The sequence below is a fragment of the Camellia sinensis genome, chromosome 8 (assembly GCF_055761805.1).
Source record: "Camellia sinensis isolate YWXY chromosome 8, ASM5576180v1, whole genome shotgun sequence".
Lineage (NCBI taxonomy): Eukaryota > Viridiplantae > Streptophyta > Magnoliopsida > Ericales > Theaceae > Camellia > Camellia sinensis.
Genome location: NC_138968.1, coordinates 48,774,129 through 48,792,549, shown reverse-complemented (window position 1 = coordinate 48,792,549; position 18,421 = coordinate 48,774,129). Strand labels below are relative to the sequence as shown.

The 18,421-nt window shown below is 44.9% G+C and overlaps 1 protein-coding gene across 1 annotated transcript; it reads right to left on the bottom strand.

The window, feature by feature from the left end:
- Positions 1 to 2,503: 2,503 nt before the first annotated feature.
- Positions 2,504 to 18,218, bottom strand: LOC145797743 (uncharacterized). Its single transcript, XM_082885157.1, has 4 exons — positions 18,016 to 18,218; positions 3,500 to 3,977; positions 3,179 to 3,298; positions 2,504 to 2,989 (listed from the first exon to the last, which is right to left on the bottom strand). The coding sequence occupies exons 1-4, from the start codon at positions 18,216 to 18,218 to the stop codon at positions 2,504 to 2,506; spliced, it is 1,287 nt and encodes a 428-aa protein (XP_082741283.1).
- Between the last annotated feature and the right edge of the window lie 203 nt (positions 18,219 to 18,421).

Here is an 18,421-nt window from a genome sequence, read left to right as displayed (position 1 = left end):
TAATGATCGAGATTAATTAACATTCAGTATTCATAAAATGATTTTGAGAAAAAGTTCATGAGGAATGTCTTGTATGCTAGTGTTGTGAGAGTTTAATGTATTATGAAGTTTGAATTAAACTTGGTGCATATGCAATTAGTTTGTTAGACAATTATTATTTTAATTTAAGCCTTGACCATTGGGTTGAAAGACATAAAGTGTCATGATATTTATAGAGAATTAAAGATTATACAATTAGCTATGGAAGAATTAATCATGTTAATATTATTGGTTGTATAATGTCGACTTTGGAAGTTGCTCAAATGATATATAGTGTCTGTTACTGGTTACATTTTTTATGTTTGCATGAGATCTTGTTTCAGGAAAGAGTTTCATAAAATCTCTTATAATTTTTCACTATACAAACATGTTTTAGAGTTCGACTTGAGTTATGTAATTAAAGAATTTTATTTCAGAGTTTGAAATTGTTAATTTCATCTCCAAACCTATAAAGATGTATTATGATATATGGTTTTAATTTTCTCTATGAAGAATAACAAAAACTCTGATGGTGTTAAATACAAAATTTTAAAGTATTTCAGAATTACAGAGTTGTTAAAGATGATATTCTTTATGAGCACATGTTATAGAATACATATTAGTTGATCCTCTAAATATAGGGCTTAGGCCAAATTTTAGTTTGCTAAATATATTGAGCATATGGGTACTTGACAGTTTTTTATGTGCTTGGTTAAAGAAATTTTTTACCCATGAATATTATCTATGGTATATTTCAGTTAATAAAGTTTAATGTGTTTATTCACATTTTGTTTATAGTTATATGTGTGTATGCATAAATGGTAATTGTCATATATGTATACCTCTTACATGAGCTCTTACAGTTATATTTTAATTTTGAGATATAAAGATTAACACTTTGGTTCAGAAGTATATACGGATCCATAAAGTATGATGCTTGGTTTAAAGCATGAAAGACCTCGATTTAGAGGAATAAAGGCTTCTTTTGGAAGTGTAAAATGGAATAAAATTCCTTGCAGGGTCTTGTCAAGACCATACAGAGGACTGAATGTGGAATTAGCATGTTACATAATTTTTGAATCAATTATGCTGAAATTCCACACTACACTTTATCACATATAGGAATCCATTTTGGTGAGATATTAGTGTTTGTAATTGTGGAAGGTGTTATGTTGTTCAATAGCATAATTACCGCTACAGTTCGATGTTAATATTTCTCATTGAACGGGATTCTGTACTGAGATGTTTTTATTTTGAATCATGTTTATGTGGCCACTAAAGTTGTTTAACCCGAGGGTCATTTTTCTTAAATAAAATATTTTCTTAAAGTAGTAGTCAATGTTGCCTAAGTGGGAGAATGTAAGAATTTATTCTTAATTAGGCTGTCATTGACTATATTTTGTTTGGTTTGTGAAAAACGGGTTGAACGTGATTCAGATAGATTGACTGGTATGAGCCCAAAATTATTATTGTGATCCATAAAGTTTGGGCCATGGTCATCTTAGTGTATATATTATTTTATATGTGGATATGTGATATGGAGGTGTAAGGCCTGTTTTAAGTTATTTGGGTTCCTTAATGGGAGGGCCCAGTAATTGTTTTATTTAGGCCCAGTACCCTCTCCTATCCTTATTAGGGTTTACATATATCTATATATATGTAGATCAAAGGGTTGTCAGTCCCATTGAAAAGACAACAAAAAGATTAGGAGAAGGAGGGGAAGAGCTGGTGCTAAGGTTTTCCAATTGTGAATGCCATATTCTTTCAAGGAAGCAAAACTCAAGACAATAACGAAATCAAATGGTATGTATCTGAGTTTATATTTTAGTAGTTACTTATATTCATATTGTTTTGATTTCTAGTATATAGATCCTAAAATCTTACAGAGCACACTTGAAATAACCACCCTCGGGGGCGGTGAGGATGAGGCCAGCCCCACTGCCTTCTTTGCAGGATGATCCATCGACATTGAGGGTCCAAAAGTGGGGGTCTTCTGCCTCAGTATTGGATTGCTTGGGCATGTGGGCCGTGGCTGGAGTGGGATTAGTGAATTCTAGGATAAAATCAGTGACAGCCTGCCCTTTGATCGTTGTTCGAGGTCGGTAGGAGATGTCAAATTGGCTGAGCTTGACTGACCATTGCATAAGTCGGTCGGACAACTCTGGTTGTTGCATTATCTTCTTCAAAGGTTGGTCAGTGAAGACGACAATAGGGTGGGCCTGGAAGTAAGGTCGGAGTCGTCTTGAGGCTATGACCAAGGCTAGGGCCATCTTTTCAAGCAGTGGGTAGTTCTGTTCTGCTCCCCTGAGAGCCCGACTAATGTAATAGACCGGACGCTGGACATAGCCGTCCTCTCTGATGAGGGCTGCACTGACTGCAGTGTTCGATACGGCTACGTAGAGAAAAAGGGGCTCACCCGTGATCGCTTGAGAAAGTAAGGGGGGTTGACCATGTATTACTTCAATTGTTGAAAGGCTTCTTCGGATTATGCCATCCACTCAAAAGCTTGCCGAAGAACTTTGAAAAAGGAGAGGCACTTGTCTGTTGCGCGGGAAATAAAACGGTTGAAGGAGGCGACTCTGCCCTTAAGCCTTTGCACTTCTCTAACTGTTCTGGGTGACTGCATATCTATCAGAGCCTTGATTTTTTCGGGGTTAGCCTTGATAACCGGTTGACTGACCATGAAACCCAAGAATTTCCCAGATTCGACGCCGAATGCGCATTTCTTCATATTCAGCTTCATTTGATACTTACGCTGAGTGTCGAAGGTCTCCCGCAGGTCTGCCAGATGATCAGAGGAGAGTTTGCTCTTGACAAGCATGTCGTCAACGTATACTTCCATGTTCTGACCTAGCTGGTGATGAAAAACGGTATTGGCTAACCGTTGGTAAGTTGCTCCAGCGTTTTTCAACCCGAATGGCATGACAGGATAGTGGTAAGTCCCCCGGTCAGTTATGAAGGAGGTGTGTTCCTGGTCCAATGGGTGCATCAGAATTTGATTGTAGCCAGAGAAAGCATCCATGAAGCTGAGCATTTGATGTTTGGCCGTGGCATCGACAAGTAGATCTATGCGGGGAAGGGGATAGCTATCTTTGGGGCAAGCTTGGTTGAGGTCGGAGTAATCGACATAGAGTCACCATTTACCATTATTTTTACGGACCAGGACCACATTTGACAGCCATCTGGGATAGTCCACGTTTTTGATAAACTGTGCCTCAAGGAGCTTATCTACTTCAGAAGCAATGAGAGTATTACGTTCCGGGTGAAAGATGCGCTGCTTCTGGTGGAAGGGTTGAAAATGGGGCTCAATGCTGAGGCAATAAGCGATGAAGGAGGGGTCAACACCCGGCATGTCGAAGTGGGTCCATGCAAATACGTCATTGTGTTCAATCAGAAGGGCTGTAAGGTCGGCCTTGGCCTAGGAGGATAGTTGGCTGCCGATCTTGGCAGTTTTTGTCAGGTTTGTAGGGTCAATGAGGACCTCGACAAGCTCTTCCACTGGTTCCCCTCTGACTAGCTCGTCTTCGTCTCTGACGTCGAGTCCTTCAATGATCATAGCCTCTTTCAGCTTAACCTCTTTAAGTGAAGCGACATAAGATTCTTTAGCTACGGTCTGTTCTTCTCTCATAGTGCCGACTCCAAGGTCAGTAGGGAATTTTATGGCTAGATGGAAAGTGGATGTGACAGCTTCAAAAGCATTTAGGGCGGTACGGCCGAGGATAGTGCTGTAAGCAGAGGGACAGTTGACGACGAGAAAAGTGAGCAACTTTGTGGTCTGCCGCGGGTATTCTCCAATGGTGATGGGAAGATCGATAGAGGCTATAGAGGTCACCCGGTCTCCAGTGAAGCCAACCAATGGGGTTTTGAGAGGGGACAAACTTTCTTCCCCAACCTTGAGTTGGCGATAAGCGTTTAGGAAGATAATGTCTGAAGAGCTACCGTTGTCAACGATAACCCGTCTGAATTTGTAATTGGAGAGGAGGGCAGAGATGATGAGGGGGTCGTCATGGGGGTAACGGATGCCTGTGCAATCGGCCTCCGTAAAGGTGATGGGCTTCATCTATTGCTTGAGGTGTTTGAAAGGGCGGTCCAATGTGGCAACTTCTTTATCTGAGCCCTGCCTTATCTTTCTGAGTTCGGCTCGTTGAGCCAAGCGGGATGGTCCTCCGCAAGCAAGCCCGCCAGCAATAACTCTAATCTCTCCAACCGAAGGGGCAGGGTTGCCTTGTGCCCGGGGTTGCTGTGGGGGCCTATCATGACTTGGGTTAGGTTGTGCGAACTGTCAAGAAGGGGTGTGCCAATGGTTGTTTCTAGTAGGTTCAGTCATTTGCCTTTGCTGAGGGTAGGCTGCCGTGAACCGACTGAGGCGCCCCTGGCATATCAAGCCCTCGACCTGGTCTTTAAGGTTAACGCATTCCTCGGTATTATGGCCGTGGTCCTGATGAAAGCGATAGTATTTGGACTGGTCTCGCCGGTTGGAAGGAGACCGTGACGGTTGGGGCCATTTTAGGGGATAATCTTGTTGGATTTGGTTCAGGACTTGTTCCATGGGGAAATTGAGGGGTGTGTATCGTTCGAACCGGCCGGGTGGTCAGGTAGGCACCAACCGGTCGGCTCGGGTAGGTCGGTCGGTATACTGAGGTGTTTGGTGAGTGTACGGGGTGTTTTTTGGTTTCAGAATCGTTTCTCTTCTCTCTGGGGTCGGGTTTTTGGCTGTAAGATCTTGTCGGGCGGATAGGGAATCTTCGGCATTCATGTATTTTTGGGCTTTAGAAAATATGGTTGCCATGGAGGTCGGGGGTTTTTGGGGAGAGAGAAGAGGAAATCAGATGATAGTAGACCGGGCATAAAAGCCGTGAGAATGACCTTGTCGTTGTTTTCCGCTACCTGCAGGGCTTCGGTGTTGAAGCGGGTGACGAAGCTGCGTAGTGACTCCCCCTCGATCTAACGGATGTTGAGGAGTTGGATTGCTGGACGCCGCTGGCGCTGGGCACCAATGAAATGGCTGAGAAATGAGTCACTTAGGTGCTGAAAAGTAGAGACAGAGTCTGTTGGCAGTTGACTAAACCAGAGTCGAGTCGACCCCTTAAGTGTTACGGGGAATGCCCGACACATGATCTCATCAGAGAATGCATGGAGGACTATGAGGGTCCTATAAGTTTTCAAATGGTCGACCGGGTCCGTTGTGCCGTCGAAAGAGTCGAGCGAGGGCATTTTGAACTTAGGAGGTAAGGGCTTGTCCCTGATGGAGGCAACGAACGGTGAGTTGGCTGTGGTAGATGGTTTATTCTATATGTTCTGCATGACTCCTTGAAGCTGGAGTTTCATGGCACGGAGTTCCGCATCCCAGAGAGGAACATTGTCACCACCGGAATGCAGTGGAGGTTGGACATTGCTGGCCTCTACCTCGGGGGTGGGTGCCTAGACCGATGGATGTGGGGCTCGAGGTGGCGGGTTCATATCTGGAGGAGGGGGTCGTAAGCCTTCCAAGTTGGATGGATGGGCTGTTGGATACGATGGCTCGGGGCTCGTCTTGGTTGTATGGGATATCTTGAGGTGGTGGAGGAGGTATATGAAGGTTTCTTTGAAGTAGAGCTTTGATCAGGGCTTGGTTTTGTTCAACTAGGCTGTTAATAATATTGGTGAGCTCGGTGAAATACTGCGGTGGGTTGTTTGGGTTAGGGGGGTCGACTGGGGGATCGGCAACGTTGTATTGAGAAACCATGGATCTGGTTGTGGCCATCCACCTTGGTGGGTGGTGTAGACGTCCCCGAACGCCCCGGGAGGGATTAGTCCCGGTCTGTTCATTTGGGGTTCACTACAGCTCAGGACTCTAATTTTGTCACGGTTCTAAGTCTGAACCAAAGAGTCCAAATCCGGCAAATCGTTTTGAGAAAACAGATTTTTGAAAGAAGTGCCAAACATGGACTGCTTTGCCAGATACAGAGTCGCCACCTAAATATTTTATTTTGGGGGAAATTTAGGAAACCCTGACTCGTTTGCCTAAGGCCACGTGTCCGTCATCACCAAAGTTACCTCGGCTCGGGAACTTGGGTACGATTGGGGAAGGTCACTTTGTGAGCACCCCCCGCTCGCCCGATCAAAGATCGGCCTCTACTAACCATGATATCTAGTTTTGAAAACATTGTGTGTTCTTATTCCGGTTATTAGCCTAGATTTACTATGTGATGCGCACAACATACAAGTATAGGCTGGATCGCCTGAATTGGAACAAAACATTTCCTGTTTGTTTTTGAAAGATGGTTTGCTACTCGCAAGTAGGCTTAAAATGTAGATTTTGCCACCCTCAGGTGGGCTTAAGAAAAGATGGTTTTGCCACTATCTAGTGGGCTTAAAACTCACAGTTGATGATTTGTTCCAATCCAAATAGCCCAACCTTCACCCACAGGCATTCAGGCAGTTATATCACATAAGTATATAGCCTCATGGTAAACATGCTATTCATGGCAGTCACTCACACGCATGCAAGGATGCTAAAGCATAAAACTTACCGAGTACTCCAAGCCAAAACAGAAGCTAATTAGAAATCCATGCATGATCCTAAATATGCTGAAATGCCTAATGCAACACATGCAAGAATGCAACTATAGCAGGCTCGGCTATTCTAAACATGGCATATGAGGTGCAACGGCTAACAAGTATTCAATCTTGGAATTGAAAATACAATGCAGTTAGTATGATGCGCCGAGCCCGGTGCATGCAAAACAGATGAATGAATGCAAACATGCTATCATACTGTATGCTAATTGAAACATGCCCTAATCTAACCATCATAAACTGGTAAATAAAAGGGAAAAAGACGTGGGGTTGGAAGACATACATCACACGCACGCACACTTATTATAATTATGCCCTCCCACAGAGGGTCCGAAAGGATAATACAGTCCCGAATGAATAAATAATACAGTCCCAATAAATACAAAAATCCTAATTAATTTACAAATTAATCTAGGAAAGCTATAAACTGGCATGCAAGCCAGGGACTGCCTTGACTCCGATGAATGATGTACGTTTGGGCTGCCTTGCACGAAAATCCACTGGGATGCCCCAATTAGCCTCTGTTTTACGATTATTCTTGGAAAGCGCGCTAAGTTTCGGAAGGTTGCTGATTCTTGATTTGCTGCAACAGAGTGCAGGAAAGGGGCATAGCAATGTATTTTCACAAATGTATGCATGCCTCGATCCTTGTGCCACCAACCACGCATATCGATGCATGATGGCCGAGGAGTCGATTTGCATGACTCAATATGGAATGAATGCACACATAAACACAACAAAACCTAAACTCCATCATGGATAATCCGGAGTGTCGGCGACTGGGAATTGAGACACGTTCCGTCACTCGGAGTACGAAACGTACCTCGTTTCCCGTGCCTGGGCTAATTCCTATCCCAAACACAATGCAATATGCATGACATGCATGAATGCAACTAATATACAACCTAGCATGCACAATGCTATGAAATGGCATACACAATGCACGAGGTAACATGGCATACACAATGCGCTAACATACAACCTAGCATACACAATGCTATGAAATGAAATGGCATACACAATGCAATAGGTAACATGGCATACACAATGCGCTAACATACAACCTAGCATACACAATGCTATGAAATGAAATGGCATACACAATGCACGAGGTAACATGGCATACACAATGCGCTAACATGCAACCTAGCATACACAATGCTATGAAATGAAATAACATACACAATGCATAAATGGACTTACACTAACACAAGTGGACCTCAGCCACACTCGCATAAGAGGCCATGAGATGAAAATGAGACAACTCGGAATGCGTGCACACATGCACGCAAACCGAAGACCGAACCTAAGGCACCAAATGCCACTCTAACAAGACATGGCAAGGCATGAAACATGGTATGCAAACCTGCAAATTTCAGTGCTACAATATGACCCAAAACAGCCCCGAATCATGGAAACATGGCACCCGATGCATGGAATAGGACCCGAAATGCAAAACTAGGCATGCACAATGGCCTATAGCTATACAAAACATGCACTATTTGATCATGAAATGTGAAGAAAGATTCAAGGAAGCCCCAAAACAAGCATGTTTACAGTTTCAAGCAAGGCCAAACAATGAACACAAATGGGGCTAAACTAGCATGCGAAAATGGCCCTAAATGTGAGATAAAGAAGCAAGTCACAGCTTCTGACCCCAAACAAGAGAGGGCCCTTGAACAAAGTTGAAGAGGGACCCAAAACATGGCATTTTTCAGTTTATGATCAAACCCAAAACAGTGCACAAGCATGCTCAAAATACTATGCAAAACAAGGCCAAAAAGAGAGCTATAACACAAAGTACAAAAAGGATGCCTCAAAAAGTAAAAGACCCTTAATGAAACCTGAAGAGGGGGTCAAAATAAGGCCATTTATAGTTCAGACCAAAGCTCAAAAACAGAAGAATAAGAGGCTAACAAATCATGCAAAAATGGAGCCAAAAGAGAGATACAAAGGCAAGTGGCAAATGGAAGCCTCAAACAGTGATGATCCCTTCAACAATGTTGAAGAAGGACTCAAAATAAGCCACTTTACAGTTTATGATATGCCTCAAAACAATTTATACATAGGCCAAAAATACTACACAAGAAAATGGCACACAAGAGGGGTAATGAAGCAAGTGGTAGCTAGGGACCTTAAACATGGAAGGACCCTAAAAAAACATGAAAAATACATCAAAACAAGACTATTTTTAGTTAGGGTCGGAGCCCAAATATGCAAGCATGTATGGCTTAGAAAGGATATAAAAACAAGCTTAAAAGAGAGAAAATGTTGCTCACCCTTGAAGACCAAACTTTAGCAGCCTTTTGGACCAAAATGCAGCACTCCTAGGCTCTGGAGAACAACCTCAAACTGCTGGAATGGAGGATGGAAGGGTGGGGGTATGGGTTGATGAAGAAATGAGTGTAGGACTTGAGAGGTTTTAAGCTTGGAAGTATAGAGGGAGAGAGATACAATATGGGAGCTCAAAGGGAAAATTTTCTAACCCTAAATATGCAGCTGGAGGGCCTGCTATGTAGGAAAAAGAGGGGGGAAAAGGGGGGGAAAAATGGAGGGAAATGAATCAAGTTTCCCCCCAAAAATGCAGCCCCCCGGATACAGAATCTGGGGGGAAAAGGAGGGTGTATCTGCACTGTACTTGATGCAAGGATTCTGGCCGGCCAATTATTGAGACTGTAGGTGGCCGGCCAGCCCTCCCCATGGCCGGCTGGCCAAGGGTCAAAAGGTTCAAGTATGATTAGTGGTCGGTCACCTCAAATTGGTGGCCTACCATGTGTGCACAACACAATCATGTGGTCAAAAATTGGAAATAGTGAACCAGGAGAGAGAACAACCCACTTTTAGGAGGGGTTCAAAAGGGGCAGAAAGAATTACTGGCCGGCCACCAAATATTGGTGGCCTCCCAGATGTGTACATCACAAATATGGGGTTTAGGGTGCAAGAAAATGGCCCAAGGGTGGTCAACATTGGCTTTGAAGTGAGAAAGAACGGGCGACGGAGGGTGATGAAGGGATAAAGTTGGCTGACAGAACAATTACTGGCCTCCCACCCTTCTACGGCCTTCTTACCAATGAAACAGAGGTCCCTGCCAAAAATAAACTCAAACTGATGCAAAATGAAGGTTCGGGGGCCGAGACGCGCAGCCCGAGGCCCCGAAAACTGACTGTTGGGAACCGGAAGTGGTGTTTGACCACGAAGTTGGTTTCTCGAGCCACAGTGTCCCTCAAAAGGAAGCAAATAAGATGCATGCCAAAAACCGGAGCAAACGGAGGTGGTTAAGCGGTCCCGAACCGAGGCACACGGCTGTCGGCTCCGAAAAACCGGAAGCCGAACTCCAAACGGGCAAAATGGCCTACGACCACGAAATGTAGCCTACGGCCTCTGAGAGATGATCTACGAGACCTCTCCCTCCCTTCAGGAAAAGAAAATAGAGAAAACAGAGCCTGGTTCGCAAACCAAGGCAAAGCATGAAAGAGTTCGGAAGTCCGGAGGCAAGGCTCGCAGTCGAGACTCTGAAACCTCTGAACGAGCACAATATGCAACATCACCAAGCGCTCAATCGGTGACGTCTGAGTCTTAAGGTCGGTCGAAAATGGGGTGTCTACAGTTGCCCCTCTTTGACAGAACTCGAAAGTCATAAGTAACGGGAGTGAATGTCAAAGCCCAGATACGACCTATTTTTGACAAGGCCGAAGACTTAGACAAACAGGAAAGATAACAAAGATGTGCCCGCAGGCATGCCTGCAGGTAGGGGGCAAGATGCAAAATGAAATGCAGGAAGATTTTGATACTTGGACTTATACGCTACACGAAGTCGGTTTGAAAATTGGACTTATACGCTACGCGAAGCCGGCTTGATATTTGGACTTATACGCTACACGAAGCCGGTTTGAAAATTGGACTTATACGCTACGCGGAGCCGGTTTGATAATTGTACTTATACGCTACGCGAAGCCGGTTTGAAAATTGGACTTACACGCTACGCGAAGCCGGTTTGAAAATTGAGGATTCATGCAATGCACTGTAATGTAGTGGCTAAACCGCAATGTAATAGCTAAGAGGTAAAGGTACCTTACAGGGGCAATTGGCAATGACTTACCTCTTGCTGTTGGGGATCTCCCGCTTCTTCTCAGTTGAACCACAGGTACTACTTTTCTCCCTGACTATGGTTGCAGCTTTCCCTATTCTCCAACAGGGTGATAGACTAAGTTGGATCAGTATCCAGAATTGAGGTGCATACAGATGCTATCTCAATCTATGGGGCTGCCATACAGATTTCAAGCCGAGGATATACCCCTGGGTATTTAAACCAGACTTTAGTCTCGAAAATCCCGAACCTTTGCGTTTTAGGCACAAGCCATTCGAACTCTAGTTTCCACCGTCTCAGTTGGTCTCCTAGGAACTCACCGTAAACACAGGCAGGTGGCTATACCAGACCACCAGAAGTCGTTCGGGCATGACAAACACCAAAGGAACTGCACCTTTATAGGATTTAAGGTCTCCAAGACCAGAAAGTGCACAAGACGGTGCGAATAAATGCAAGTGCGATGCGCAAAACAACGCGAATGATGATGCAGGATTTAAGGTCTCCTTAGACTGATGGATTTAAGGTCTCCTAGACCAGGTGAGTGCACAAGACAGTGCGATACAGGTAAGGTGCGCAAGATAGCGCAAGTATAAATTGCATCAAACAGTGCGATGCACAAAATAGCGCGGTAAAATGCATGCACAATGTAAATAATGGTCACAGCGCAAAATAGTGCGATGAGACGCATGCACAATACAAGACTTAGCACACAGCTTACGACATAGCATTCCATTCAGTTGGCACACAGCTCACACCATAACACTTTGTTCGTTTGGTCCACCGCTCACAACACAATATTCTGTTCATTTGGCACGCATCTCAAAACGCAACACTCTGTTTAATCTCGGCACACAGCTCTTTTGGGCAGACAGTAGATCTCGGGCACACAGCGCATTCTTCGGGTATGTAGTTCATTTTTGGGCACACAGCTATTTCTTCGGGCACACAGCTCGTTTTTCAGGTACATAGCTCCTTCTTCGGGCACACAGCTCCTTTTCAGGCACACAGCTCATTTTCCGGGCACAGCTCGTTTTCGGGTACATAGCTCCTTTTAAGGCACACAACTTATTTTTCGGGCACGCAGCTCTTTCTTTGGGCACACAGCTCATTTTCCGGGCACACAGCTCGTTTTCGGGCACACAGCTCCTTTTCAGGCACACAGCTCATTTTTCGGGCACACAGCTCCTTTTTTGGGCACACAGCTCATTTCCCGAGCAGACAGCTCGTTTTCGGGCACACAGCTCATTTTCGGGCACACAGCTCTTTTTCGGGCACACAGCTCGTTCTTCGGGCATACAGCTCGTTTTCGGGCACACAGCTCTTTTTCAGGCACACAGCTCATTTTTCGGGCACGCAGCTCCTTCTTTGGGCACACAGCTCATTTCCCGAGCACACAGCTCGTTTTCGGGCACACAGCTCTTTTTCGGGCACACAGCTCTTTTTCGGGCACACAGCTCGTTCTTCGGGCACACAGCTCTTTTTCTGGGCACACAGCTCGTTTTTTGGGCACACAGCTCATTTCTGGGCACACAGCTTATAACACTACTCAATCTGAACACTTAGTCCATAACACAGCATTTGGTTTGCATTTTGAACACATAGCTCAAGCACTTGAATTTCTGAACACGCAGCTCAAACTTTTGGCGTGATCACGCAACCCACATTTTTGAAATCTGAACACACAGCTCGAACTTTTGTCGCGAACACGCAGCCCACATTTTCTTGAAATCTGAACACACAGCTCAACTCTTGCGGTGAACACGCGACCCACATTTTCTTGAAATCTGAACACACAGCTCAAACTTGTTGTCGTGAACACACAGCCCACAGTTTCTTGAAATCTGAACACACAGCTCAAACTCTTGCGATGAACACGCGACCCACATTTTCTTGAAATCAGAACACACAGCTCAAACTCTTGCGGTGAACACGCGGCCCACATTTTCTTGAAATCAGAACACACAGCTCAAACTTGTTGTCGTGAGCACACAGCCCACAGTTTCTTAAAATCTGAACACACAGCTCAAACTCTTGCGGTGAACACGCGGCCCACATTTTTCTTGAAATCTGAACACGCAGCTCAAACTCTTGCGGTGAACACGCGGCCCATATTTTCTTGAAATCCGAACACACAGCTCAAACTTGTTGTCGTGAACACACAGCCCACAGTTTTTTGAAAGTTGAACACGCAGCCCAAACTTTGAGGTGAACACACAGCACACACTAGTTGAGAGTTGAACATGCGGCCCAAACTGTTGAATTTCTGAACACGCAGCCCATTTTTTGAGGTGAACACACAACACACACTAGTTGAGAGTTGAACACGTAGCTCACTGTCTTTGAAGTCTGAACACGCAACCCGAATGTTGAGGTGAACACACAGCACACACTAGTTGAGAGTTGAACACGCAGCCCAAACTGTTGAATTTCTGAACACGCAGGCCATTTTTTGAGGTGAACACACAGCACACACTAGTTGAGAGTTAAACACGCAGCCCAAACTGTTGAATTTCTGAACACGCAGCCCATTTTTTGATTGTGAACACGCGGCACACACTTTGTTGAAAGTCGAACACGCAGCCCAAACTTTTGAATTTCTGAACACGCAGCCTATTTTTTGATTGTGAACACGCAACACACATTTGTTGAAAGTCGAACACGCAGCCCAAACTTTTGAATTTCTGAACACGCAGCCCATTTTTTGATTGTGAACACGCAGCACACATTTGTTGAAAGTTGAACACGCGGCTCAAACTTTCGAACTTCTGAACACGCAGCCCATTTTTTGATTGTGAACACGCAGCACACACTTGTTGAAAGTTGAACACGCAGCTCAAACTTTTGAACTTCTGAACACGCAGCCCATTTTTTGATTGTGAACACGCGGCGCACACTTGTTGACAGTCGAACACGCAGCCCAAACTTCTGAATTTTTGAACACGCAGCCCACTTTTTGATTGTGAACACGCAGCACACACTTGTTGAAAGTCGAACACGCAACCCAAACTTCTGAATTTCTGAACACGCAGCCCATTTTTTTGATTGTGAACACGCAGCACACATTCGTTGAAAGTTGCACACGCAGCCCAAACTTCTGAATTTCTGAACACGCAGCCCATTTTTTTTTATTGTGAACACGCAGCACACATTCGTTGAAAGTTGAACACGCAGCTCAAACTTTTGAACTTCTGAACACGCAGCCCATAACTCAGTAGTCTTTTAATTTTGAACACACAGCTCATTCTGAACCTACAGGATGCGATGACGGAACTTGCAAAAGTTGAAACAAACTCAGATGTCCGACATCTTCCTCTTTTCCTTTTGCTTTGAAGTTTGGAACCTATATAGCTTCTGATGGGTTCTGGCTTTACTGTTCCCACATGGCTCGGGTTGAACCCTGCGTTTTTTTTTTTGAAAGAACAAAATCTTGTTTTGCACAAATGTGGAGAACGACACGGCACTCTGAGCACAAGACAATTTTTTGAAATTAAGAAATGTGTTCTTAACTGGGCATTGAGCCTACGACTGAACACAGCGAAAAAGACTGAACAATGGAAGAGAAAAGGTAAACAACCTAAGCACATCGAGACACACTCGGAACGACTCAAAGCAAGAATCGAGACAAACAAAACAAAAGACACGACACACAGACGTGTTACAAAGACGAGAGACCTCTCAGTACGCGAGGAGCCAGTTTCTTCGGGTATTGTTTCCCACCCTTTCTCATTTGTGATTCTCACATCACTCGGCCCTCAGGCTCTGTTTTTGCTGAAAAAGCCCTTTTCCTCACTTTTTCTCTCAGCGCACATCTCTCTATTCTTTAATCTCTCATTTTTTATCCGTCTCCTGGGTGGTTGATGGATGAACAAGAAGTTGCGGGCTCACGCCCAACATAATAATCTCGCGGCTATTTCCTTCGGTGACATCTGTCGATGTGCCGGATGAGGGAATGAAGCATCTCGATCCATTCCAATTCGTGCTTCGCACTCGGCTTGATGCCTCGCTGCTTGGAGGATGAGAGAGCTTTCAGTCCTTTGTTGTTAACTTCAGTTATCCCCTTTTCTGGCGGGTAGAGTGTCCTTTCTGGCAAGTAGAGTGCCCTTTTCTGGCAAGTATGTTGACAACGGGGAAAACATAGAACACCTGACTTAACTTTGCCCTTGGTTCATTATTTTGACCATTTTTGGTTTTTGACGTTCTGTTAAAACAATTTTGACCAACATAAGAGTTAGATTAACATGCTTGTTCGATTTTCTGATTTAAAATCATGCAAGTTAGGTTATGAGTACTGAAATTTTTTCTTTTTTTTGGGTCCAAGAAATGGTCCAGTTTTGAAAAATGGAGTACTTTTCGAGAAGATTAGTCAACCTCAGTAAAAATTCTTAAAAACTATTTTTGCAAACGACCACTGCTCAACGAGCACGGAACCTACTCTTGAGATGCGCAACCTCGGATCCATGGCAATGGAAAATTGCCCCTTGTCTGAAGGACACTGCATGGCAACGGAAAGTTGCCCCTTGTTTGAAATGACACTGCGGCGTTTTGAATGGCAACGGAAAGTTGCCCTTTGTTTGGATAGCACCGCAGCGCATTGTAGTCAGTCCTCAGAGCGACGAACACAACCAGACTCTCAGATACAGAGAAGACAAAGATGACCAGAACCATCGCATGGACACAGTCGATTTGGAAGTGTTTATGGCTGGACTTCAGAATGAAGTTGCCTACGTATCCCAAACATGGGAATCAAGCCTTACGTAGTTCAGGGTTAAGGTACACTCGGGTATTTAACCTCTCCTTTTTAGGCTCTAACTTTTGCCAAGGCAGCCGTCGCGGGTTTTCGACCTTGCGAGCTTTGTTCTTCTTTCTTTTTCATTTCATTTCTTCTCTTTTTTTCTTTTTTTTCTCTTTTCTTCTTTTTCTCTTTTTTTTTTTTTGCTTTTCTTCTTTTTTCTCTTTTCTCTTTTTTTTTTCTTTTTGCTTTTTGTATATAACTTTTCTTGCTCTAACTTTTGCCTGGGTCGCCCTTTCTGGATTTTCGGCCCAACGAGCCTCTCAAAGGGTAAAAGTATAACAAGTCCATGCCAAATGGTTTTAGGATCTCGAAGCCATCCGTATCCAAGAGAGTGGCTGTTGTATTGATTTGCAGAAGGATCCATCTTTGGCTCTTCGAGCACATCGGACATTTTCGCCCCTAGTTCGAGGGGTGTTTCTGTTCTAGCTTCGCCAGCTTCTTCTGATGAGGTCTGATCTTCTTGATCTGACTTTGGTGCCGCTTGTTCGAGGGCTGTTTCAAATCTAGCCGCACAGGCCTCATATCGCGGTTGACCATTGAACACTCTGAATCCAAGGTCAAGGTTTGAAAGCAAGGGCTCAAGTGTCGAGGCTGAGAGCGATCCTAAGCTGCACAATCTCAAGAGCGATTCCACACAAGTCTTCGCAGGACCGCGCAAAACATTTTGTTTTTGAAAATTTTTAAGAAAGCGACAAATCGCTCGCGCTGAAGGCAGTGCGGAACCAATCTGGATCAAGTCAGAATCCTTCTCAGTACTCACATTAACAAGCATGATCTCGATCATTAAGGGCTTAGCATGTCTCTCTTTCTCTCAATTGATCAAATTTTGCAAAAACCCGAGGAATTCCTTCCTCTTTGTTTTCACCACAGTATTAGAAAAAAGTTTTAAAAACTTAGGTCAATGCAATGAGTTCAAGGCACAGAAAAGACGCAGTTCTGGTCAAATACTGCCATCTCAATCAGAACTTCTGGCACAACTGGCACACGGCAGAAGCAAATACAAGAGCGTGAAAATTACCGCTGTTCCATTCAAATTTGTTGGTGTAATTGGCTCCAAGCAAGAACAGACTCAAAGCAAAACGAAAAGACAAACACAAAACAAAATGGTGATGCCCGAGGTAACACCCCCGGAATCACCCGACCTTTGTACAACAGGACTGACTCGATGCAACAAGACAGACCCTTAATCAAGAAGACTAACTCGAGACAATGAGACAAATTCAAAACAAAACAGGACTGACTCGATGCAACAAGACAGACCCTTAATCAAGAAGACTGACTCGAGACAATGAGACAAACTCAAAACAAAACTACAGAACTGACTCAACACCCAAGTTAGAAACTACAAAACTAGCATTCGCAAATGCTCAAAATAGTGCGTGCCATACGCCACATCCGAGGTAAACTGCGCGCCGCCCGCAGGTGGTCCAACCCCTGATCACATACTTGCATTATCCTCGAAATCCACCAACCCGGTGGTGACAGACTTTGCCGAGCTTGGAGGGAGGATGACTTCATTGTCAATCAAATCTTGCACTTCGTGGCGAAGACGGAAGCAGTTGTCGGTTCTGTGACCGGTTTGCTGATGGTATGCACAGTACTGGGTACCATCATGCTTAGCTGGAAGGGGACTTGGGAGAGGCCGAGGCTCGAGGGGTTTGAGATGCCCTTTTTTGACGAGGATTTGAAGGGCCTTAGACAAAGGCATGTAGAGGGCATGGAAGACCCTGCGACCTCGGGGTGGATACTTCGGGGCTTGCTGACTTTTGCTGGACACACTCGAAAAAGGGTCGGCAGGTGCTGCCTTAGCTCTTTGATCTTTTCTAGGTGCAGGGTTAGGATTGGAAGGAACTATTCTGGTACGACGATCCCCATCTCGATTTTCCCTCTGGCTTAAACTGCTCTCAGCCTGAGTGGGGAAGATGTCATCCACAGTTTTTACAGCAACAGCGAACACCTACTGTTTATTCAATCCTCTGGCTTTCAAAGCCTCAACAGCCCACAGGAGTTGTTCGTAGGGATCGGTGTCCACCTTCATCTTGTTCTTACCACTCGCCTCGGCTTGGTAGAAGGTTTGAGTTGCTACATCAGAGCGGAGCCCCGTTGTTGTCGACATGCTATTGCCGGAACTTGGGATGGCTTCAGGTTGGCTAAGTTCGATTACAATTCGTCCCAGTAGCGGGGGCTCCTCCGGTATGAAGTTCCCGGCATACGATGTGGTTGGTGGCGGAGCCGACATTCCGCAGGCTAGATCCGCCACAGATCTTTGAAGGTCACCAATCATTCCCATCAACTCGAATGTGGTGGGCTCACGGGTTTGATATAACTGGGGTTCCCAGATCGGATGTGCAGCAGGTGACCTGGGTGGGTGTGGCACTTCAACATCAGTATCACCTTGCAATGTGATTCCTTGGTCTGATGCGGCTGCCATAATTTCTTCCGAATTTTGCGTCATCACGAGTTTTGCTGAACTGAACAGAGGTGATGTGACTGGTGACTGACGAATCAGATGGACCGGACTGGTGACTGACGGATCAGATGGACCGGACTGGTGACTGACAGATTAGATGGACCGGACTGGTGACTAACAGATCTGAAGAACCGGTGAGCCTTTTTCTGTCTTGCCTCAGCAAAGGAGAACACTGGTTGCTCTGAACCGAGTCTCTGAACCCCCCCTAAAAGAGAAAACATGCGGCATCTCAGCCCAATCCCACTAATACAGACATGAGCATAACTAAATAACTGCATTCGACTGCTGATCATTGTTCCCAAAATTACTGTCCCCCCAAAACTGAATCCGATACCCGCAGATATAACTGATTCCCAAAATGCTGAACTGGTGCCCGCAGGCCCTTGATACCCAGAAACACTGAACTGGTACCCGCAGGCCTGATGCCCAAACTTGTAAACTGATACATGCATTCTTGTAGAGACGCACTCTAAAAGAACATAACAAGAAAATGAGA

Excerpts from the sequence above, each read along its gene's own strand:
- LOC145797743 (XM_082885157.1), bottom strand. The coding sequence starts at position 18,218 with ATGATCAGCAGTCGAATGCAGTTATTTAGTTATGCTCATGTCTGTATT. Across the intron at positions 3,978-18,015 it reads CAGTCCGGTCCATCTAATCT|ACGGGTTATCGTTGACAACG; the intron begins GTCAGTCACCAG and ends TTACAAATTCAG. Across the intron at positions 2,990-3,178 it reads GGCTGTCAAATGTGGTCCTG|GAACACACCTCCTTCATAAC; the intron begins GTCCGTAAAAAT and ends CCATTGGACCAG.